Below are 23,996 nucleotides of genomic sequence, written 5' to 3'. Positions count from 1 at the left end.
TCTTATCGGAGCACAATATCGATTTGTTTATCTAGAAATTGCATTGCTTTGCTTTGGTCAAAATCTTCTTTTTTAAAATCTATGGACTCACTTACAATGATCATAACTACACTAACCTGAGCACTCATTAACTTCGGCAGATAATTTGGTTAATTATTAAGTGTTTGCAGAAATATCTTCTAAAGTTTCATTAGTTTTAAATCTGTAAAATTTTCATTTCATTGTCAAAATACTTCCTCTTTATTAATAATGAATAACCTTAGAGATATTTTGACATTAATAAAACATTAGAGATATTTTTAAAATATATTGAATATTCAGAATTACTTTAAGAAAAAAACTGATAAAAATATTTCACATAAGGATTATCTTAAATGCCAAGACTTATTTTTTAGTAACTGGATATTGGCAAATTTTAAATTTAATATACTATTTTCTTTGAATATGATTTTTATCAATTAAAAACTGTGTAAACCAAAGGGAGGTTTCTCAGCCCTAAACCCTGTACAAGCTCAATAAAGCTTTTATTATTATTGGGATACATTAACTTAGTTTCATATTTTATAATTGTCATATTAAATTTCAAATTATATTTTATCGAATTTTCCAAAAAAAAAAATAACTACTATAAATTGAGTATAAATACAGACATTGATAATACATCCAAATAAAATAATTGGCTAAATTCTTATTTAAACCCAGTCGTGACAATTAATGGGCTGTACTGGCCCAAGCTTTATTCCTAAGAAGGCCCACTACAATATCTCCAGCAATTACGGTTTCCGAGTAGTTTAGGACGGGCTCGTTACAGGGTATGGACTCCTCCTTGTCTCCGTCTTCTTCCAGCGGTTCCTCTTCCCGTCCGTGTCCGGAAGCGATGATGGAGCGGCTCAAATCCCAGCTCGAGGTAGCGTACGCCGAGGAGTTCCTTCAGGTGCGCCGAAACAATCTCCCCTCGTCCTTCTTGTTCTTTCGATTGATTCTCTGGGTCTTCCACCATGAGAGAAGAAACTTTCTTGATTAGTTCGTTATGATTGTGGCAGAAATCTATTATCGGTTTGAGTTCACATTGTTAAATGCCTAAAAATAGCCCTTTCCGATCTACATCCTGATCCTTAGGCTTGTGGAGAATTTATGGAATAAAAAACCACACAATGTGTTCGAGTTTCTGATGTAATCTTAGCCAACTTGCTGTTAAATCCTATGAATTCAACAAGGCCGAAGCTTTTCCTGATCCTTGGGTTTGTGGAGTACAAATAAAATAAAAATCCATTCAAGCTGTTCAGGTTTATAATGTAATCTTAACAAACACACTGTTTAATCCTATAAGCCCAACAAGGCTGAAGCTTTCGAATCTGCATCCTGATCAATAGGTTTTTGAAGAACAAATGGAATGAATGTCAGCATTGCTTGTTCAAGTTGTCGAATTTAATGAGTTTACTGGAATAAAATTCAACACATTAGGTTTGCATTGAGTGATCCGATGGTAAGGACGGGGGACCCTCGTTGGCAGGAGGTCAACGATACGTGGAGGTCAATGGTCAAGAGGGTCAACCCCAGGGTCAGCCCGAGCGGACAGATGTCACGCCGAGCGGACGGCGGGCCACCCAAGCATCCGGCTGACCGGACATCCAGCCAAGGATCCCCAGACCGGACGAAAGACAGCCCGACCAGGGGTCGGGTTTCCGACGCTCAAGGTAAAAAAGTCTATGGTCGGGTGGACGGGCCGCTCGTACGAGCCGCAGAACAATAAGGCACAATTACATCCGAGCACGAGCAAGGCTTCCCCGCCCGGGCCGAGGTATATGCATTCCCGGAAGCCAATGAGTGTTGAGCGGTTGTTCCGCTCGGCCCGGAAGCCGACAAGAGCGCTAGGAGACAAAAAGGACAGTTGGTAACTTCATCCTCGTGACATCTGCCACCGACAAATAGCACGGTCGGCGGCCGAAGCAGACAGAGTATCGTACGGTGGAAGTTTCCACCGTCATATCCGGAATATGTTCGGACGATTGCGGAATGGCGTCAGACAGACTTTTCTGACACAGCCCTACTGAGGTATATTTGGGGAAGCGTGCACGCATCGAGAAGCGTGCCCGCGCCTCCCCGGGGTCTTATATAAGGACCCCCAGACTTCGACGGAGGTATGCAATCTTGATCACTGTAGCCACAGTAACGTTACTCTGCTTCTTCGTTGCCTGACTTGAGCGTCGGAGGATCGTCGTCGGGAAACCCCTCCCGGCTCGGCTTCTTTGCAGGTTCGCCGGAGATCTACACCACCAGTCGGATCAGCAGCGGAGAGTGCCACGTCCCCAGCGTCCGTCGACTCAGTGCTCGGACAGGATCAAATTGGCGCCGTCTGTGGGAACGCACCTGAATCCGAGCCTAGAAGATGGAAGAAGCTGGACGTCAACTCTTGGTAACGCTCTCTCCCGAGGAGCTCGAAGCACTCATTCAAGCGCGAGCCGCAAAGATGGTTGAGCAACAGCAGAAGGCTCAAGCAGAAAGGATAACGCAGCAGGCCGCATCCGTCTCTGGAGGCCGAGCGGCGATGGAGGACCGACCAGAACAATATTCTACGTGGGCTCAGAACAAGGGGCAGACCGGCACACCAGGAGACGCGTCTGCCGCCCCTATTCCATTCTATCGAACACTCTTCCAGACGCCGTCAGAATTGTCCCAAGCCAACCAGGGATCGTCTGACGAGGCGCCTATCCGAGACGCTAGGAAGGGCAAGGCGCCCTGGACGGATTCATCCCCCGAGCGGATCAATCGACAGTTCTCCGACGCCATCATGAGAGACCCATTACCAAAACATTATGTGCCTCCGGCGATCGGAGAATACAACGGGACCACCAACCCGGATGACCATCTGGGTAAGTTCGACAACACCACCACTTTACATCAATATACAGATGGAGTGAAGTGCCAAGTGTTCCTCACCACCTTTTCGGGGTCGGCACAACGGTGGTTCCGAAGGCTGCCGGACGGATCAATAACAAGCTTCAAGGAGTTCCACACGACTTTTCTCCACCACTTCGCGAGTAGCAGACGATATCAGAAAACCAGCGTAAGCCTATTCGCCATCAAACAAGGACCGAGGGAGTCGCTCCGAGCCTACAACCAACGCTTCAACCAGGTGGCCATGGACATCCCGACGGCCACCTCGGAAACTATGATGAACGCATTTACACAGGGGCTTGTGGATGGAGATTTCTTCCGTGCGCTCGTCAGAAAGCTGCCCCGCAGCTACGACCACATGTTGAACAAGGCCAATGAGTACATCAACGTGGAGGAGGCTCAGATGGCGAGGAAAAATGATGCACCAGCCGAGCCACCAGTCCTTGCCGAGCGGAAGCCACCTTCCAATTATCAACCGCCAAGAGGAACCCGAGCAGAGATGGCTCGTCCCCATCAGCAAGCGAGGCCGCACGCCGTTCAACAAGTAGCGGCCGATCGGCCTAAGCCAAAAGGGAAGGTATGAACTCCCATGTTCTGCTCACTCCACCAATCCGCAACTCACAACACCCGCAACTGTCGGAGCCTCCCCCCGATCGCCCATCCTACGCCAAGGAGCTACCGCCATCGATCACCTTCGCCGAATCAGCGACATCGACACCAGAGCCCTGGTCGGCGTGTAGAGAGAAGATCTCCTGAGCGGCAACATCACTAGCAGCCCAGGAGTCAACCTCGGGCATCGCATGAACGACCCCGACCATCCGCTCGGGAGGAAGAGAACAGAGGAAATGCCTCGAGGGGTGAGATGAACATCATCGCCGGAGGGCCGACCGGAGGTGATTCCAACAGGGCACGGAAGGCGCACGCCAGGCAGCTGACGATCCATGCGGTGGGCTACAGCCAGGAGCGGGCGAACGGGCCCGAGATTAGCTTTGGGCCAAGGGACCTCGAGGGAGTCGAAGTCCCGCATGATGACGCCCTCATCATCCAAGCGGTAATAGCTAACTATACTATTCACCGCATATTTATTGATACAGGCAGCTCGGTCAACATAATCTTCCGAAAGGCCTTCGACCAATTGCAAATTGACCGAGCCGAGTTGCTGCCAATGACAACCCCCCTCTACGGGTTCACTGGTAACGAAGTTTTGCCGGTCGGACAAGTCCGGCTAGCTATCTCGCTGGGGGAGGAGCCACTCAGAAGAACGCGGACCGCCAACTTCATCGTGGTCGACGCTCCCTCGGCGTACAATGTTATCCTAGGGCGACCGACTCTCAACGAATTCCGAGCGACCGTTTCAACCTTCTGTCAGAAGATCAAATTCCCGGTGGAAGACCAAGTTGGGGAGGTCCGAGGAGATCAGCTTGCTACTCGGCGATGTTATGTAGAGATGGTCCGAGCCGAGGCTAAATCCGCTCGGAAAGTGCCACGAATCGAGGTAAACGCTATAACCGAAAAGCCACCTTCCTTAGTTTATAAAGAAAAGGAGGAAGTACAGATCCACCCTGCCCGACCGAAGGCCACTACTTTCATAGCAGCCGACCTGGAAGCAAGACAGAAAGAGAAGCTGATCGGATGCCTCCAGAAAAACTGCGACGTTTTCGCTTGGTCAACCCATGAGCTGCCAGGAGTCTCGCCGAGCATAGCGAGCACGAGCTTCACGTCCGACCGGATGCACGGCCGGTAAAGCAAAGGAAGAGGGACTCCAGTGTCGAATAGAATATCATCATCCGGACGGAGGTGGAGAAGCTCTTGGAGGCAGGCCACATACGGGAGGTGCAGTTCCCAAGCTGGCTCACAAACGTGGTGTTGGTCTCCAAACCAGGCAACAAGTGGAGAGTCTGCATCGACTTCCGGGATCTGAACAAGGTCTGCCCAAAGGATTTCTACCCCTTGTCCCGAATCGATCAACTGGTAGACTCCACGACCGGATGCGAGTTGATATGCATGTTGGATGCATATCAGGGCTACCATCAAGTGCCACTCGCCCGAGAAGACCAAGAAAAAGTCAGTTTCGTCACGGCAGACGACACTTACTGTTACAATGTAATGCCGTTCGGACTGAAGAACGCGGGAGCTACTTATCAGCGGCTGATGAATAAGGTGTTCCGGGAGCAGATCGGGCGCAACTTGGAAGTGTACGTGGACGATATACTTATCAAATCCTTCCGAGCGGCGGACCTTTATACGGATCTGGAAGAAACTTTCCAGACGCTGAGGAGATACGGGGTCAAGCTGAACCCCCAGAAGTGCTTGTTCGGAGCAAAAGGTGGGCGTTTCTTGGGCTATATTGTGACCGAGCGGGGCATAGAAGCAAACCCCAGTAAGGTTAAAGCATTGCAAGATATGCCTCCTCCCAGAAATCTTCGAGAAGTACAACGCCTCACCGGTCGGATAACGGCGCTATCACGATTCATCTCCCGAACGGCTGACCGAAGCTTTCCTTTTTTCAAAATTCTACTCAAGGCTACCAAGTTTTAATGGGATGAGGAATGTGATCGGACGTTCGAGGAGCTGAAGACTTATCTAAATTCTTTACCTGTGCTGGCCAAACCGGCTGTAGGAGAGCCGCTCCGTTTTTACTTGTCTTCGACCGAGCATGCTGTGGGCTCGGCATTAGTAAGGCCGAACGGCGAAGAGCAATCAGTGTACTTTTTAAGCTACATTCTAAAGGATGCTGAAGTTCGCCACACTGATATCGAGAAATTGGCTTTTGCCTTGATCCTCGCCGCGCGGAGATTACGACCTTATTTCTTGGCGCATACAATCATCGTGATGACGAACAGCCCGCTGGGAAGAGTGCTCCTGAATCCAGAAGCGTCCGGGCGGCTAATCAAGTGGACAACGGAGCTGAGTGAGTTTGACATTCAGTATCAACCCCGCTCGGCGATTAAGGCCCAGTCCTTGGCATATTTTGTGACTGAAGTGCAAAACCCCGGGCCCGAAGCTATGTGGAAGGTATTTGTGGACGGATCGTCCACTCGGCTCGGGAGCGGAGTTGGCATCCTGTTGATTTCCCCTCAAGAAGAGCGGATGCACCTGTCCGTCCGGCTAGACTATCGAGCAACCAATAATGAAGCAGAGTACGAAGCCCTAATAGCTGGCCTGCAGGCCGCGCGGCACGTGGGAGCCAGCCGGGTGACTCTGTTCTCAGACTCCCAGTTGGTCGCTCAGCAACTCTCAGGGTCCTTCGAGATAAACAACACGAGGCTCAGGCTCTACGCGGAGGCCTTTGAAAAGCTCAAGACCAACTTTATAGAAGTTGGGATACAGAAGATCCCCTGAGCCGAGAACCAGTTTGCGGACGAGCTAGCCAAGCTTGCCAGTTCGATATCGTCGGTCGTCATCCAGCAACCAATCGAGCAAGTGCCCCTGGTGGCGCACATCGACCGGATGGAAGGTCTCATATTCCCAAGCGATTGGAGGACATCTATAATTGAATTTTTGCGATCGGAGGCCACGCCGTCCGATCGGGAGGAAGCCCAACTATTGAGGAGGAGAGCCGGCTGATTCACGCTCATCGGGGACCAACTTTACAAGAAGGCATTCTCCCGACCGCTGCTAAAGTGCGTCAGCTCGGAGGACACAAAGTACATTCTCCAAGAGGTACACCAAGGATCTTGCGGAGGTCATCCGGGCGGCCGATCTCTGGCTAGGAAGATCCTGCTGGCTGGATACTTCTGACCAACTCTACAGGAAGACGCTGCTCAGACCGTCGCTACTTGCCTCTCTTGTCAAAGGTACCACAATTTCTCCCATAGGCCTACGACGGAAATGAAGGCGTCCATAGTATTCTGCCCGTTCGACCAATGAGGCATGGATATCGTAGGGCCTTTCCCCATGGCGACCGGTCAGCGGAGGTTCCTACTAGTGGCAGTCGACTACTTCTCCAAATGGGTCGAAGCCGAACCACTAGCCAAGATAACTGAGCAGATGGTCAAAAAGTTCATCTGAACATAGAGTCTACTCGAGCGGGTGTCTATCTGAGAAGCCCAAGTGAGATTTAAGGTCAATCAAGCTGAAGGTCGGTCAAGCAGTTTAACCGAACAAACTTGCAAGTGAGTATATGGTCGAGCAAAGTGGCCAATCGGGTGAACCAGATACTTCGAGCGAGTTGATGTCGATCGGGCGAAGTAGAAATGCAAACTGAGCAAGATGGGCCAGTCGGTCAAGCTGAGCCAGCCGGGCAAAATTACCGAGCGGGTGAGCGTAGAGGTTGACCGGGCAAGTGCCTGATCGGACGAAGCAGACAAGATGAGTGACTAAGGAGCGGAGGCAATTGGAGTTGGACCTGGTGGACGAAGCAAGAGCTAAAGCAGTCGTCCGGCTGATGGCGTACAGGCAGAGAATGAAGCAGAATTACAACAGGCGTGTAATTCCCAGAGCATTCCAGGTTGGTGATCTTGTATGGAAGAAGGTGAAGTCGGTCGGCGATGTGAGCAAAATGGCAGCTCCCTGGGCGGGGCCCTTTAAAGTCGTCGAGAAGCTCCGATCGAGTGCCTACTACTTGGAAGATGAAGGCGGGCGGCGGCTAGATTGACCATGGAGCGCAAAACACCTCTAGTCGTACCGCGCTTGGTAAAAAGTGCACAATTGTAATTCATTTCATGTACGTTCTGTTCGTATGTATCCATTGGCTGCAGGATTGAAGATAAGAAAAATTGCGAAGAGTCTGAGCATTAATCGCCGAACGACAATCTACATGAAGACCGTCGAGTGACGACGTTAAACTCTAGAGTCGGACCGGCGACTATAAACCCCCCGGCTTGAAGACCGTCGAACGACGACGTTAAACTCTAGAGTCGGACCGGCGACTATAAACCCCCCGGCTTGAAGTCCGTCGAGCGGCGACGTTAAACTCTAGAGTCGGATCTAGAGTCGGACCGGCGACTATAAACCCCCCAGCTTGAAGACCGTCGAGCAGCGACGTTAAACTCTAGAGTCGGACCGACGACTATAAATCCCCCGGTTTGAAGACCGTCGAGCGGCGACGTTAAACTCTAGAGTCGGACTGGCGACTATAAACCCCCCGGCTTGAAGATCGTCGAGTGGTGACTTTAAACTCTAGAGTCGGACTGGCGACTATAAACCCCCCAGATGAGGCAGCGTCGCGTTGAAGCACTTCAGCGAGACATTAGCAGAAAGTCCATGAAAAATGAAAAATCGTTTGACTGATCGGCGTAGTAAAGAAAAACACTAAGCGAAAAGCTCATAGAAGTCTCAGGGAGAGTGGGAGGTCGTTTAACCGATCGACGAAGTTAAGAGATTCCCTGAGGGAAAAAGGCCGAGCGACCGGTCGACAAAGCTACAGAGCACTCAAACAAAAAGTTAACGGAGCAAAAGTTAGCATTCCAAAATTACATTTAAAATCTCGCCGACCAAGGGCAAAGTTACAGATGTCATTCATTAAATCAAGGTCGTTTAAGCCGACCGGGAGAAGTACGGGAAAAAGAAAGCAAGTCTTCATTAAAGATAAGGCTGTAGGAGTCGACCGAGAGAATTACAGAAAATACTTTTTCACTCAAGAACGTCAAAAATGGGCTCGGGAATGTGCTCCAGCAGCCCGGCCAGAACATTGCCGGGGGATAGAACCCGCCTCCGGAAGCTGGCCCTTAGCCTTCAGGTACGTAGTTGTGTCTTGGATGACTTCTTCAAAGGTAAGAACCAGCCGATCGCTGAACTTGTTACCAAAGTCATCCGACCGGAAGTAGTTGTGCCTCATCGTCGCGAAGCGCCCTGGTTCGCCATCTTGGTATTCTTTGAAGGCGGCTCGGGCAGCTTCTAAGGCATCTTGGAGATCTTTCTTGTCTCCTTGCAGTTTAGCCTCAGTAGTCGATCGACCCTTTTGCTCAACAGAAATCAGATCGGCTAACTCCTGGACACGCAGCTCCAGCGGCTCGGGCCTGCTGATTCTTGACCTCTAAATCGGAGATGACTGTATTCTTCCTATTGGTCGCCAGCTTCATCTCCCGGTTGTGCGACTTGACCTGGGCCTCAAGGCCGGCTACCCTGGTCTCCAAGCCAGAGGACTTGTGTCGTTCGACTTGTAGTAATATCTCCGATTTGCTCAGTTCGGCTCGGAGCGTGGTGTATGATGGCCACTGAACTGGCGCTCCTCCGGAAATTTGAAGCTTCTTTAATTCTTCCTCCAGGGCGGCCAGGCGATTGCTGACCGCAATGTTCTCCACCCAGTACTGTTCAGACAGAATAATGTCAAGAACTAAGATTAAGCATACAGTAGGTTAGAGAGCATACCCCGGTTGCTTGTTGTAGATGGTTGTCGCCGAGCTGCCCTGGGGTCATCATGGCAATGCGAGCCCTCGCATCTTCCCATACTTTGGCGAGCGGTCCTCGGATGATGATCTGATGCTCCTGAGTAGTTGGCCGATCAGCGGCCAAAAGGAGCTCTTCAGTGGGAAGATGGAGGACGACCTTGATCGTTCGACGCCCGCTCGGATCGGATTGAGAAGAGATGGATCGACCGGATGACTCGCCGAGCAGAACAGAAACTATTCCCGAGCGCCTGAGCCAGAGACGAACCCGGGGCAGGGAACTAACGGGTCTCACTTCGAGGGAGGCCGCTGGTTGGTCAAGCTGGGAAGGAGTGCGGTCCGAGGAGATGGCCTCGGTTGAAGCAGGAACTGGGTTGACTGCTTCAAAGGGGGCGTCAACTGGCTCGGTCACTGGTTCCACAACTGTGAGATCCGTTCGGCGTCGCTTGCGTGTTATCAAGGGGGAGTCGCCGATCGACTGCCCCACGTCTTCGGAGGTAGGCTGACTAGCTGATGATATAGCATCACCGATCGCTCCGGTTGCAGGGATCCGACCGGTAGACTCTTGGGCCTCTGTTGGTGTTTCTTCGCTCTCGCCCTCACGCGAGCCGACCGACACGATCCCCAGATCAGCCATCTCCTTAGCCGCTGCTGCTTCTATTTCGGCGGCCTTCAATTTCATCCGCTCGGTGGCCTTGGCGCGCCACATGATTTCACCTGCATAAAAGAAGAATAAATCAGTTAGACCAAAAGGAGTTGGGACAGAGAAAGCGCTTACCCATGTTGCTCGGAAACTTCGTTCGGATCGGGCTCAAGCCGAATATGTATAACACCCCCTCGTGAAGTAGCTTATTGATACTGAACCTCTGGCCGGCTAATAGATTGGCTGTATGAAGATAATCCGGTTGACTCTTGTATTTACCGAGGTTCGGCGGGCTCGGCACAGTGGTCTGCCATTGGGTGCGAAAGGAGGGCCGTTCGGGAAAGCGAAGGTAAAAATAATTTTCCTTCCAATGCTTGTTCGAGGTCGACATCTTATCGAAAAAGACAAGACCGATCCGCGATTGGAAGAGAAAAGTACCCCACTCGGACTGTTTGGGATAGTAAAAGTAATGGAAGATTCTGGGGACTAAGGGAATGTCGTGCAGCTTGAAAAGGACTACTACGTCGCACAACAACCTAAAAGAGTTGGGGACAAGTTGGTCGAGCGGAATGCGGAAATAATTACAAACCTCAGGGATAAAAGGATGTAGAGGGAAGCGCAGACCGGCTACAAATTGGTCCCGAAAGAAGCAAACAGTGCCGGTAGGCGGATTGTGGGGCCGATCGGAAGAGGTGGCCAAAACTAGTCTATGGTTAGGAGGAAGTTCGAATTCGTTAAGGAAGCATCCCACGTCATCCTCGTCAAACCGGCTCACCATGGTCATATACCATTGGCCAGGAGAGGGATCAGAAGGTTACAAGGTGCTAGCCATCGCCGGAACAGTACCGAGGAAGAAAGGACCAAGGAAAGAATGAAAGGGTTGACGGAGGAGATCGAAACTGTATCAAACTAGCGCAAAGGCCACCGAAAGGGAAAACACGGAGGAAGGTAAAGATATGAGAAGGCTTACTGGGAGGCGAAGCGTGAATAAGGAAGTCGAAAGTTCGTCGGGGCGCCGAGGCAAGCGAACGTCGGGAAGATGGCTGCGAGAGGAACCACCAAAAGCGCGAAGGCAAGAACGATAGAAGGAGAATCAGCATCGGCGCCTGATAAACCCAGGGCGCGGACCACAACAGTCGTTCGATCCAGGTCATCGAAAGGAACGATGGCATCGGACCGTTGGATTTGAACTGACGTCTGTCCCATCGAAGCTGATGCCCTCGCCGTACGATGACGGCGGACTCGCCAAGTAGCGGTCAGTGATTGGGCAGCATTTAATGAACATTATTACTCGCGCGTGGGCAGCTTAATGAGGATTGGCATGAATTCCGAGGAGACCCGCCGACTCCGACCGTCCTTAGAAGTGGTAGCACGACAAGCGGCAAATAGAAATCAAAACTACCAAGGCACAACCATCAACTCGCTGGTCGGCTGAATGGACCTCCCTAGAGCCGAACAGAGGTACACTTTCAGGAGCGGCAGAGTGGATGTGGCTCGATCAAACTCATGATTCAGTCAGTCGGACTTAGCGCCTCCTTCGATTAGACTTGGGGGGAAGGCATGTGATCCGGTGGTAAGGACGGGGGACCCTCGTTAGCAGGAGGTCAACGATACGTGGAGGTCAATGGTCAAGAGGGTCAACCCCAGGGTCAGGCCGTGCGGACAGATGTCACGCCAAGCGGATCGGCGGGCCACCCAAGCATCCGGCTGACCGGACATCCGGCCAAGGATCCCCGGACTGGACGAAAGACAGCCCGACTAGGGGTCGGGTTTCCGACGCTCAAGGTAAAAAAGTCTATGGCCGGGCGGACGGGCCGCTTGTACGAGCCGCAGAACAATAAGGCACAATTCCATCCAAGCACGAGCAAGGCTTCCCCGCCCGGGCCGAGGTATGTGCATTCCCGGGAGCCAATGAGTGTCGAGCGGCTGTTTCGCTCGGCCCGGAAGCAGACAAGAGCGCTAGGAGACAAAAAGGACAGCTGGTAACTTCATCCTCAAGACATTTGCCGCCGACAAATAGCACGGTCGACGGCTGAAGCGGACAGAGTATCGTACGGTGGAAGTTTCCACCGTCACATCCGGAATATGCTCGGACGATTGCGGAATGGCGTCAGACAGACTTTTCTGACACAGCCCTACTGAGGTATGTTTGGGGAAACGCGCACGCATCGAGAAGCGTGCCCGCGTCTCCCCAGGGTCTTATATAAGGACCCCCAGATTTCGACGGAGGTATGCAATCTTGATCACTGTAGCCACAGTAACGTTACTCTGCTTCTTCGTTGTCTGACTTGAGCGTCGGAGGGTCGTCGCCGGGAAACCCCTTCCGGCTCGGCTTCTTTGCAGGTTCGCCGGAGATCTACACCACCAGTCGGATCAGCAGCGGAGAGTGTCACGTCCCCAGCGTCTGTCGACTCAGTGCTCGGACAGGATCATTGAGATTAATGAGTTTCTTGCTATTGAGGAAAATAAAATCTTTCTGAGTGGTTCAGGATTCAAGTTGTCTAGTGAGTTGTGTAATCGTAGTGAAAATACCCAAAGAACAAATGTGATAAAAATCAACACAACATGTTCAAGTTCACAAGGTTAAGGGAATAAAAATCTGACACATGGTTTCCTGAGTTTCTTGATGACTGAGTAAAATAAAATCGTTACCTACTGGTTCATGATTCATGTTGTCTTGTGAGTTGTGATCATATTGAACAATATCAAAGAGCGGTTGCATCATTGGAATGCCTAGGCTCAGAAAGGCAAATCATACAGGAATAAGTTCCATAGCTGTTTCTAGACTGATAAAACAATCCAGATCGATTCGCAACATAAACATGTTATCATATATTCAAGACAGAATTTGGTCCGCCATGCTTTCTGGCCCAAAATGTGTCGTTTAATCTATAAGTATTTTTCAATCTTTTTAAATGCACACAACAGTTGTAATGCATCCTTTGTTATGGAACCCTTCGATCCTTGTATAATTTGCATAAACGATTCTTTTTGTCATGAGCACTGCTATTATCTTTTGAAGACATTTGAGCCATAGGTTGTTCCTTCATGGCCTTTATCTTAGTATGGCACTACCGTTACCTCATTGAAGATCCAGATATAATAGTTAGTTTCTACGAGTAGTTCGTATGTCATGCCAATCAGTATGCCTTCTTTCATTTTTCTGGATTGTGCATTTAATTTGGATAATTTAAAGAATTTTGTGGACTTAATGATGTGGAAGATTTGAAGGTCCAAACTTTTACAGATTTAATATCTAAATTTAGATTTTTCTTATTTAAAAGCGAGCTTTTCAACTTAACTAAATCTATTTTTTCATTGCTATGTTGTCTATTGTCAAGCACTAAGGTTATCTGATCCGGTAGTAAGGACGGGGATCCTCATTGACGGAAGGTCAACGGCATGTGGAGGTCAAAGGTCAAGAGATTCAACCTCGAGACCCGACTGACCGGACGAAGCAGGCCGATGACCGGACGAAGCAGGCCGACGACCGGACGAAGCTTGCCGACTGGCCGTGAATCCTCCGCCGAATGAAAGACAACCCGACTAGGGGTCGGGTTTCCGATGCTCAAAGTAAAAAGGTTTCATGGCCGAGTGGGTTGTCCGTTCGGCCGGGCATGAGGCAACAAAGAGGCAGGAGCAATCGCATCCGAGCATACGACCAGGAGTCCTCTCGGTCGGACCGATACCTATAACCTAGGCAGAAGGGATATGCCTGCCGAACGGCCGAACCGCTCGGCCCTGGAACAAACATGAGGTGCAAGAGGACAAAGGAGACAGGGGATAACATCATCCTCGAGACGTCTATCGCCAACAAGCAGCAAAGTTGGTGGCCGAGCCGTACACAGGATCATACGGCGGAAGCTTCCACCGTCACATCCGGGATATGCTCGGACGATTGCGGAATGACGTCAGAGGTGCTTTTTTGACATGAGCTCGTTAAGGTATGTTTGGGGAAGCGTGCACGCATCGAGAAGCGTGGCCGTGCCTCCCCGGGGTCCTATATAAGGACCCCCAGACGTCGACGAAGGTATGCGCAAATCTTCACTATAGCTACAGTTACGCTGCCTCTCTCATTTATCGTTGCCTGACTTGAGCGTCGGAGGGTCGTCGCCGGGAAACCCCTCCTGGCTCGGCTTCTTTGCAGGTTCGTCGGATATCTACACCACCAGTCGGAGACAGCGGAGCGTGCCACGTCCCCAGCGTTCGTCGACTCAGCTCTCGGACAGGATCAAATTGACGCCGTCTGTGGGAATGCACCTGAATCTGAGCCAAGAAGATGGAAGAAGCTGGACGTCAACTTCTGGTAACGCTCTCTCCCGAGGAGCTTGAAGCACTCATCCAGGCGCGAGCAGCAAAAATCGTGGAGCAGCAGCAGAAAGCTCAGGCCGAGCGGGCAGCGCAACAGGTGACATCAGCCTCGGGGGGTCGAGCGCCACCCGAAGACAGGCAGTTGCAGCTCTCAATATGGGGGCAAAATAAGGGACTGGCCGACACCCAGATGGGGGCGTCGCCCGCCCCGATACCTTTTCATCGGGCTCTATTCTAGACGCCCTCGGAGGTAGCGCAAGCTAATCAAGACAAGGGATCTTCATCGGACGAAGCACTCGTCCGGGACGTCAGAAAAGGAAAGGCGCCCCGAACGGACGCGTCACCCGAGCGGATCAACCGGCAGTTTTCAGATGCCATTCTTCGTGATCCACTGCCGAAACATTATGTGCCCCCTGCGATCGGGGAATATAACGGGACAACCGACCCAGACGACCATCTGGGTAAGTTCGACAGCACTGCTACTCTGCATCAATACACAGATGGTGTGAAGTGCCGAGTGTTCCTCACCACTCTCTCGGGATCGGCGCATCGGTGGTTTCGGAGACTGCCAGACGGATCCATTACAAGTTTCAAAGAATTCCGAACGGCGTTCCTCCATCATTTTGCGAGCAGCAGGCGCCATCAGAAAACCAGCGTCAATCTGTTCGCCATCAAGCAAGGCGCGAGGGAGCCGCTCCGAGCGTACATCCAGCGCTTCAACCAGGTGGTCATGGACATTCCAACGGTCACCTCGGAAACAATGATGAACGCGTTCACGCAAGGGCTCGTGGACGGTGATTTCTTCCGCTCGCTCATATGGAAGCCGCCTCGGGACTACGACCACATGCTGTATAAGGCCAACGAATATATCAATGTGGAGGAAGCCCAGACGGCGAGAAGAAAGGAAGCACTGAATGATCAACCAGCTTCCGCCGAGCGGACGCAGCCCGTCAGTCACCAGCCACCCAGAGGACCGAGGGCCGAAGCCGCCCGTCCTCATCAGCACACTCGGTCGCACGCCGTCCAGCAAGTCGCGGCTGATCGGCCCAAGCCCAAGGGGAAGGTATGGACCCCGATGTTTTGTTCACTCCATCAGTCAGCTACTCACAACACCCGCGACTATCAGAGCCTCCCTCCCATCACTCATCTTGCGCCAAGGAGCTACCGCCGCCGATCACCCTCACCAGATCGGCGACATCGACAACGGAGCCCTGTTCAAAGGATAGAAAGGAGATCCCCCGAGCGACAACATCGTCAGCAGCCCGGAGCCCACCATCGGGCGTCGCATGAACGACCTCGACCATCCGCTCGGGAGGAGGAGAATAGGGGCAATGCATCTCGGGGCGAGATCAACATCATTGCCGGAGGGCCGACCGGAGGAGACTCCAATAGAGCCAGAAAGGCACACGCAAGGCAGCTGAGGGTACATGCGGTCGGCTGCAGCCAAGAAAGGGCGAGCGGACTCGAGATCAGCTTCGGGCCCAGAGACCTCGAGGGAGTCGAAGTCCCACATGATGACGCCCTGATCATTCGAGCGATAATAGCTAACTATACTATTCACCGTATTTTCATTGACACAGGCAGCTCGGTCAATATAATATTCAAGAAGGCCTTCGACCAACTACAAATCGACCGAGTTGAACTATTGCCAATGACGACCCCCCTCTACGGGTTCACTGGGAACGAAGTCTTGCCAGTTGGTCAGGTCCGGCTAGCTATCTCGTTGGGCGAGGAGTCGCTCAGAAGGACAAGGACCACCACCTTCATAGTGGTTGATACTCCTTCTGCGTACAATGTTATCTTGGGACGACCGGCTCTCAACGAGTTCCGGACGGTCGTTTCTACCTTCTGCCAGAAGATCAAGTTCCCGGTGGAAGATCAAGTAGGGGAGGTGCGGGGAGATCAGCTGGCAGCTCGAAGATGCTATGTGGAGATGGTCTAAGCCGAAGCCAAGTCCGCTCGGAAAGTGTCGCGAGTCGAGGTAAATGCTATAACTGAAAACCCACCTTCTTTGGTTTACGAAGAAAAAGAGGAGGTGCAGATTGACTCTTCCCGACCGGAGGCCACCACCTTCGGCGTAGCTGACACGGAGGAGAAGCGGAAGAGGACTGTGATCAGATTTCTGGCGGGATGAGGGAGAGAGGAGCTGCCGACGTCAGAGGTGGCGGTGCGAGAGGAAGAAGAAGACCTCGCTTGGTTCGTGGTGGCAGAGGAAGAGAAACACACGAATATTCTGGAGGCCGGCCACATAAGGGAAGTGCAATTCCCGAGTTGGCTCGCAAATGTGGTTCTGGTCTCCAAGCCGGGCAACAAGTGGAGAGTCTGCATCGACTTCCGGGACTTGAACAAGGCATGCTCGAAGGACTTCTACCCCCTGCCCCGGATTGATCAACTGGTGGACTCCATGGCCGGGTGCGAGCTGATATGCATGCTGGATGCATACCAAGACTACCATCAAGTGTCGCTCGCTAAAGAAGACCAGGAGAAGGTCAGCTTCATCACGGCGGACGACACCTACTGTTACAATGTAATGTCGTTCGGGCTGAAGAATGCATAAGCCACCTACCAGCGTCTGATGAACAAGGTATTCAGGGAGCAGATCGGACGCAATTTGGAAGTGTACGTGGACGACATACTTATCAAGTCCTTCCGGACGGCCGATCTCTATGCGGATATGGAGGAGACCTTCCAAACATTAAGAAGATACGGAGTCAAGCTTAATCCTCAGAAGTGCCTGTTCGGAGTAAAAGGCGGGCGCTTCCTTGGTTACATCGTGACCGAGCGGGGCATAGAGGCGAACCCCAGCAAGATAAATGCATTGCAAGACATGCCGCCTCCTAGAAATCTTCGAGAGGTACAGCGTCTCACCGGTCGGATAACGTCGTTGTCAAGGTTTATCTCTAAGACCGCCGACCGGAGTCTGCCGTTCTTCAAGATTCTGGGTAAAGCCACCAAGTTTTAATGGGACGAGCAGTGCGATCGGACATTCGAGGAACTGAAAACTTACCTGAATTCCTTGCTCGTGTTGGCAAAACCGGCCGTAGGTGAGCCACTCCGCATTTATTTATCTTCAACTGAGCATGCTGTAGGCTCAGCATTAGTAAGGCCGAGCGGCGAAGAACAGCCAGTGTACTTTTTAATCCATATCTTAACGGATGCTGAGTCTCGCTACACCGGTCTCAAGAAGTTGGCCTTCGCCTTGGTCCTTGCCGCTCGGAGGTTGCGACCTTACTTTTTGGCACACACCATTGTTGTGATGATGAACAGCCCGTTGGGAAGGGTACTCCTGAACCCTGAAGCATCCGGACGGCTCATCAAGTGGACGATGGAGCTTAGCGAATTCGACATCCAATATCAACCCCGTTCGGCGATCAAGGCACAGCCCTTGGCAGATTTCATGACTGAGGTACAAAAGCCCGAGCCCGAAGCTACATGGAAAATATATGTGGACGGATCGTCCACTCGGCTCGGAAGCGGAATTGGAATCCTGCTACTTTCGCCTCAGGGAGAGCAGATGTATTTGTCCGTCCGGCTGGACTATCGAGCAACAATAATGAGGCAGAGTAAGAAGCTCTCATAGTCGGACTGCAGGCCGCACGGCATGTTGGAGCCAGCCGGGTGGTGATCCACTCGGATTCCTAGCTAGCCGTTCAACAACTCATGGGCGCCTTTGAGATAAACAATGCAAGACTCAGGCTGTACGCGGAGGCCTTTGAAAAACTCAAGACCAGCTTCACTGAGGTGGTGGTCCAGAAGATACCCCGAACGGAGAACCAGGCGGCAGATGAATTAACCAAGCTTGCAAGCTCGATATCGTCGGTCGTCATCCAGCAACCAATCGAGCAAGTATCCTTGGTAGCGCATGTGGACCGGATGGAAGGCCTCACATTCCCGAACGATTAGAGAACAACCATCATGGAGTTTTTGCGCTCAGGTGCCACGCCGTCCGATCGGGATGAAGTCCAGCTACTGAGGAGGAGAACCGACCGGTTCACGCTCATCGGAGATCAGCTTTACAAAAAGACATTCTCCCGACCGCTGCTAAAGTGTGTTAGCTCGGAGGACGCAGAATACATTCTCCAAGAGGTACACCAAGAATCTTGCGGAGGGCATCCGGGCGGTCGGTCCTTGGCTAGGAAGATCCTGCTGGCCGGATACTTCTGGTCAACTCTACACGAGGACGCCGCTCGGACTGTCGCAACATGTCTTTCCTGTCAGAAGTACCACAGTTTCTCTCATAAACCGACGGAGGAAATGAAAGCGTCCATAGTGTCTTGCCCGTTCGACCAGTGGGGCATGGACATCGTAGGACCTTTCCCTATGGCGACCGGACAACGGAAGTTTCTACTGGTGGCAGTCAATTACTTCTCTAAGTGGGTGGAGGTTGAGCCATTGGCCAAGATAACCGAGCAGATGGTCAAGAAATTCATCTGGCAACACATCATCTGTCGGTTCGGCATTCCGCGTTGGCTCGTGTCGGACAACGGACGACAGTTCGTCGGAAAGCAGCTCGAGAAATGGTGCAAGGGATATGACATTGAGCAGCACTTCACGTCTGTGGCGTATCCCCAAAGTAACGGTCAGGCCGAAGTAGCCAACCGGGAGATCCTCCGAATTCTTCGGGCTCGACTCGACCACATGGGAGGAAGCTGGGTAGACGAGCTGCCGGGAGTCTTATGGGCCATCCGCACGACCCCTAAGGAGGGAACGGGAGTAACACCGTTCCACCTGGTGTATGGAGGCGAGGCGGTCGTCCCAGTCGAAGTCGGCATAGAGTCCGTCCAGATCCAGAACTACGATGAGGCAAATTCTGAGCGGGGGCAACTAGAATTTGACTTGATCGACGAGGAACGAGCCAAAGTGTCCATCCGGCTGATGGCCTACAGGCAAAGAATGATGCGGAACTACAACCGCCGCGTGATTCCTCGAGCATTCCAGGTGGGAGACTTGGTTTGGAAGAAAGTGAAGCCGGTCAGGGACGTAGGCAAGCTGGAGGCTCCCTGGGCAGGACCCTTCAAAGTCGTCGAGAAGCTCCGATCAGGAGCCTACTACTTGGAGGATGAGGATGGACGACGGCTGGAGAGACCATGGAGTGCAAACCACCTCCAGCCCTATCGGGTCGGATGAAATGTGCGCCGGTGTAATATATTTCATGAATATCCCGTTCGGCTGTATCCTTTGGTTGCAGGAATAAAAGTTATAAGAACAAAGTAAAGACATGAGCATTGAGCATCCAGCGGGTAGCTATATGAAGGCATGGCGAAGACCCCGTGCCGTTCGGCCGGGCGTATATTATCCGAGCCATAGGCTCGATGGCGAAGACCCCGTGCCGTTCGGCCGGGCGTATATTACCCGAGCCATAGGCTCGATGGCGAAGACCCCGTGCCGTTCGGCCGGGCGTATATTATCCGAGCCATAGGTTTGATGGCGAAGACCCCGTGTCGTTCGGCCGGGCGTATATTATCTGAGCTGTAAGCTCATTATTGAAGACCGTCGAGCAGCGACGTTAAATCTTAAAGTTGAACCGGCGACTATAAACCCTCCGGTCTGAACACCGTCGAGCAGCGACGTTAAATCTTAGAATCGAACCGGCGACTATAAACCCTCCGGCCTGAAGACCGTCGAGCAGCGACGTTAAATCTTAGAGTCGAACCGTCGACTATAAACCCTCCGGCCTGAAGACCGTCGAGCAGCGACGTTAAATCTTAGAGTCGAACCGGCGATTATAAACCCTCCGACCTTAAATCTTAGAGTCGAACCGGCGACTATAAACCCTCCAGCCGGAAGACCGTCGAGCAGCGACGTTAAATCTTAGAGTCGGACCGACGACTATAAACCCTCCGGCCTGAACACTGTCGAGCAGCGACGTTAAATCTCAGAGTCGAATCGGCGACTATAAACCCTCCGCCCGGAAGACCGTCGAGCAGCGACGTTAAATCTTAGAGTCGAACCGGCGACTATAAATCCTCCGACCGGAAGACCGTCGAGCAGCGACGTTAAATCTTAGAGTCGAACCGGCGACTATAAACCCCCCGGCTTGAAGACCGTCGAGCAGCGACGTTAAATCTTAGAGTCGGACCGGCGACTATAAACCCCCCGGCTTGAAGACCGTTGAGCGGCGACGTTAAACTCTAGAGTCGGACCGGCGACTATAAACCCCCCGGCTTGAAGACCGTCGAGCGGCGACGTTAAACTCTAGAGTCGGACTGGCGACTATAAACCCCCCAGATGAGGCAGCGTCGCGTCGAAGCACGTCAACGAAACATTAGCGGAGAATCCATGAAAAAGGGAAGGTCGTCGGACCGGCCGGCGCAATAAAGGAAAACACTAAGCAAAAAGCTCATAGAAATCCCTAGTGGAAGGTCGTCTAACCGATCGACGCAGTAAATAAAAACACCCCAGCGACAAACTTATAGAAGTCCCAGGCATAGTGGGAGGTCGTTTAACCGATCGGCGAAATTAAGAAATTCCCTACGGGAAAAAGGTCGAGCGACCGATCGGCACAGTTAAAAGGAACACTCGAAATGAAAGGTTAACATAGCAAGAGCGGACATTCATTTAAAGATAGCATTTAAAAGTTACAGACGCCACATGAAAATAAAAGACTCGCCGATCGGAAGCATTACTGAAAATACTTCATTTAAGGAAGTCAAAGATATGCTTTGGAATGGTAGTGAGAAGCGTCGCATGCTCCGTCGCAGGGATGACCACGAACTCGGGGAGCTGACCCTTGGTCTTCATATAATCTGCCGTGGCTGTGATGGCCAACTCGAAGGCGATGACCAGCCGGTCGCACACCTTCTCTACAAACTCCGCCGAGCGGATGTAATTTTGCCTCAAGGCGGCGACGCGGCCCGGCTCCGCTTCTTGGTACTCCTTGAAGGCAGCACGGGAAGCTTCAAGAGCCTCCTGCAGGTCCTTCAAATCGCCCTTGAGCTTAGTCACCTCCTCCGAGCGGCCTTTTTGCTCGCCTTCTAGCAGCTCGGCTAGCTCATTCACACGCTGCTCCAGAGCTCGGACTTCTACATTCTTTTTTTCCAGATCAGCGATGGCGGTGTTCTTCCGAGTGGTGGCCAGCTCAATCTTGCGGTCATAGGATTTGACCTTCTTGTCTAGCTGGTCCAACATGTAAGCCTGGTCGGTCGTCTTCTTCCTCTCGGCCTCTAACAGAGCCTTGGTTTTATCGAGCTCCTTCTGCAGCTCGGCATAAGAAGGGCCTCGGGAAGACGACGGGCCGCCCTGACTCTTCAGCCTCTTAAGCTCGTCCTCCACCATCGCCAAGCAGTTGGAAACAGCAACCTCTTCCACCCATCGCTGATGTACACGGAAAGGTTAAAAGGCCGATCGGGAAGACTACATAAAGAAGAGGAAACAAAGCTTACCCCTGTGGCCTATTGCATGTGGCTGTCAGCCAGCTTGTCGAGCAGTATCATGGCCACACGGGCCCGAGCGTCCGCCCACATCTCAGCAAGGGGCCCCTTCATAGTGATCATATGCTCGGGAGCCGTCGGCCGATCGGACTCGGCCATGAAAGCCTCAGTAGGGAGATGTAGAGTAGCCCTAACAGTACGACGCTGGCCCGGAGTCGTCTGAGCTTCGCTCGGCCCCTTCTTCCGCTGGAGTCCATAACGGTGTTTGGTGAAATGGGACCGACGCATGAGGAGCTTCCCGATGGGTGCCAATCGACCTCTTGAGAGGTTCCCGAAGGTCTCGATCCCCTCGCTCAACCTCGGTCTGTCGTCTTGCCGCGGAGGTTGCAGGCTCCTACACTTGATGTTTGGACAGTGCCTGCTAGAGCTTCGCCAGCGCCGGCCGGCTCCTTGCTGGAAGTTGCACCGACAGCGTCATCCATAGGCGAAGCCTGAGCGGCCGACTCGCCTGCTTGCGTTTCACTCTCATCCTCATGCGAGCCGACCGGAGCAATGCCTAGTTGCTCCATTTCCTTGGCCGCTGCCGCTTCGAGCGCGACCGCTTTCTTCTTCAAAATTCCGAACAGCACCGACTCCATTACGATATTCGCTGCAAAGAAAAGAGAAGGAAATCAGTTAGAACTCAAGGCAAATGTACAAGTGAAGTTCTTACCGAAGCTGCTCGGGAGGGGGGCCCGGCTCGGACTCAAACCAAATATGTACATCACTCCTTCAGGTAGGAGCTTGTTGATGTCGAGCTTCAGACCGGCTAGCAGGTTCGCTGCTTGAAGATAGTCCGGTCGGGTCTTATATTTCTTCAGCTCGGGAGAGATGGGCGGTCCGACCTGCCATTTCGTACGGAAGGGGAGCCGCCCGAGAACACGAAGGTAGAAAAAGTTCTCCTTCCAGTGTTTGTTGGAATAGGACAACTTATCAAAAAAGACTAAGCCGGGCCGAGCTTGAAACAGATAAGTGTCCGGCTCGGACTGCTTGGGGTAATAAAAATAATAGAAGACCTCCGAGCGGAGGGGAATGTTGTGTATCTTAAATAAGACCACAACCCCACACAGGAGGCGAAAGGTGTTGGGAACCAATTGGGCGAGCGGAATGTCAAAAAAGTTACAAACTTCAACAATGAAGGGGTGGAGGGGAAACCGCAGACCGGCTACGAATTGGTCGCGGAAAAGACAAAAAGAGTCGCTCGGTGGTTTGTGCGGCCGAGCGGAAGGTGAAGGTAGAATTAGTTCAAAATCGGAAGGGATATCAAAAGCGTTGAACAGGCTCTCGGCATCGCGCCGATCAAACCGCAACTCCATGGTGGTATACCATGAGCCGAGAGCCGGGTCTGCAGGCTGAGAGGAGCTTGCCATCGCCAGAGCAATGGAGAAAGCAGAAATCGAAAGGGAAAGCAAATGCGCAAGCGAGAAAAAGAGCAAAACAGTAACCAAAGGACGAAACGTAGCCTAGAGCGTGAACAAAACACAGGAATCAAAGGAAGAAAGGAGGAAGAACCTTACAAAGGAGTTGAGGATCGAAGGAAGAAGGCGGAGAATCGTTGGAGAGGGGAAAATCGGAGTCGCCAGAACGCTGAAGCACCGAAGAAGGCCGCAGGACACGCGAAGGCAAAGGTGCGGCCAGTGTTCGAAAACTCGGGCCTCGGCGTGGCTCGACCGAGTTATTTTGGTTTTAAACTTTTAATATTTTGTTCCAAATTTGCTGTTTACGTCTTCGCCGTGCGCCGCTTCGTCTTCCAAATTTGCTGTTTCGTCCTCATCGTCGTTGCGTCGTCATCGTCGCTGTTTCGCCGTGCGCCGCTTCGAAGGCTTCGTCGCTCCGGGCTCCGGTAAGTTGTTTCGTTAAGTTGTTAACTGTTGAGTCATCGTCGCGCAGTCACCGGCGACGCCGGACGCGTCCGCAGCCGCCGGAAGCGTCGTAGGACGCGTCCGACAGCATCTCGTGAAGCTTCCAGCGACACTGGAAGCTTTCCGCGATGCTTCCGGCGTCGCTGGAAGCAACGTCGGACTTCGCCGGACGTGCTGGACACGTCCGGCGGAGCCTCCGGCGGCGTCAGAGGTCTCCCGCGAGGCGCCGGTGGCGGCCGGTTGCGTCCGCGCCGTCGTGCGAGTCGCGAGAGGGGGACGACGTTTTTTGTTTTTTATTTTTTTAGATTTATTAAATTAAAACAATTCCTAACGGGGATAATTTCAAATTCAATAATAGGTTGGTTCGTAAAACCTAATAAAATTATCATCCCAATTAAATATATTTTAAATTTATTTTTGTTATAATAAATTGTATTAATTTTTATAAAAGAATTTTGAATATATAAAATTATATATAAAATTAAGATTCCATTATTAATTTTATAACTTATATAATCAGATTTAAATATATAAATAATATACT

General features: G+C 51.8%; 1 protein-coding gene across 1 annotated transcript in view; it reads left to right on the top strand.

Moving 5' to 3' along the window:
* Window positions 1–799: 799 nt before the first annotated feature.
* LOC122009321 (probable protein NAP1) overlaps window positions 800–23,996 on the top strand; it is a 63,876-nt gene continuing 40,679 nt past the window's right edge. The window contains exon 1 of the mRNA XM_042565434.1: window positions 800–934. Within this exon, the coding sequence (XP_042421368.1) occupies window positions 815–934 (120 nt within the window). The 5' untranslated portion in view covers window positions 800–814. The remainder of the gene's footprint in view (window positions 935–23,996) is intronic.

Source organism: Zingiber officinale, chromosome 8A (assembly GCF_018446385.1).
Source record: "Zingiber officinale cultivar Zhangliang chromosome 8A, Zo_v1.1, whole genome shotgun sequence".
Classification (NCBI taxonomy): Eukaryota; Viridiplantae; Streptophyta; class Magnoliopsida; order Zingiberales; family Zingiberaceae; genus Zingiber; species Zingiber officinale.
The sequence above is the reverse complement of the archived record's forward strand: the minus strand, read 5'-3'. Positions and strand labels throughout refer to the sequence as shown.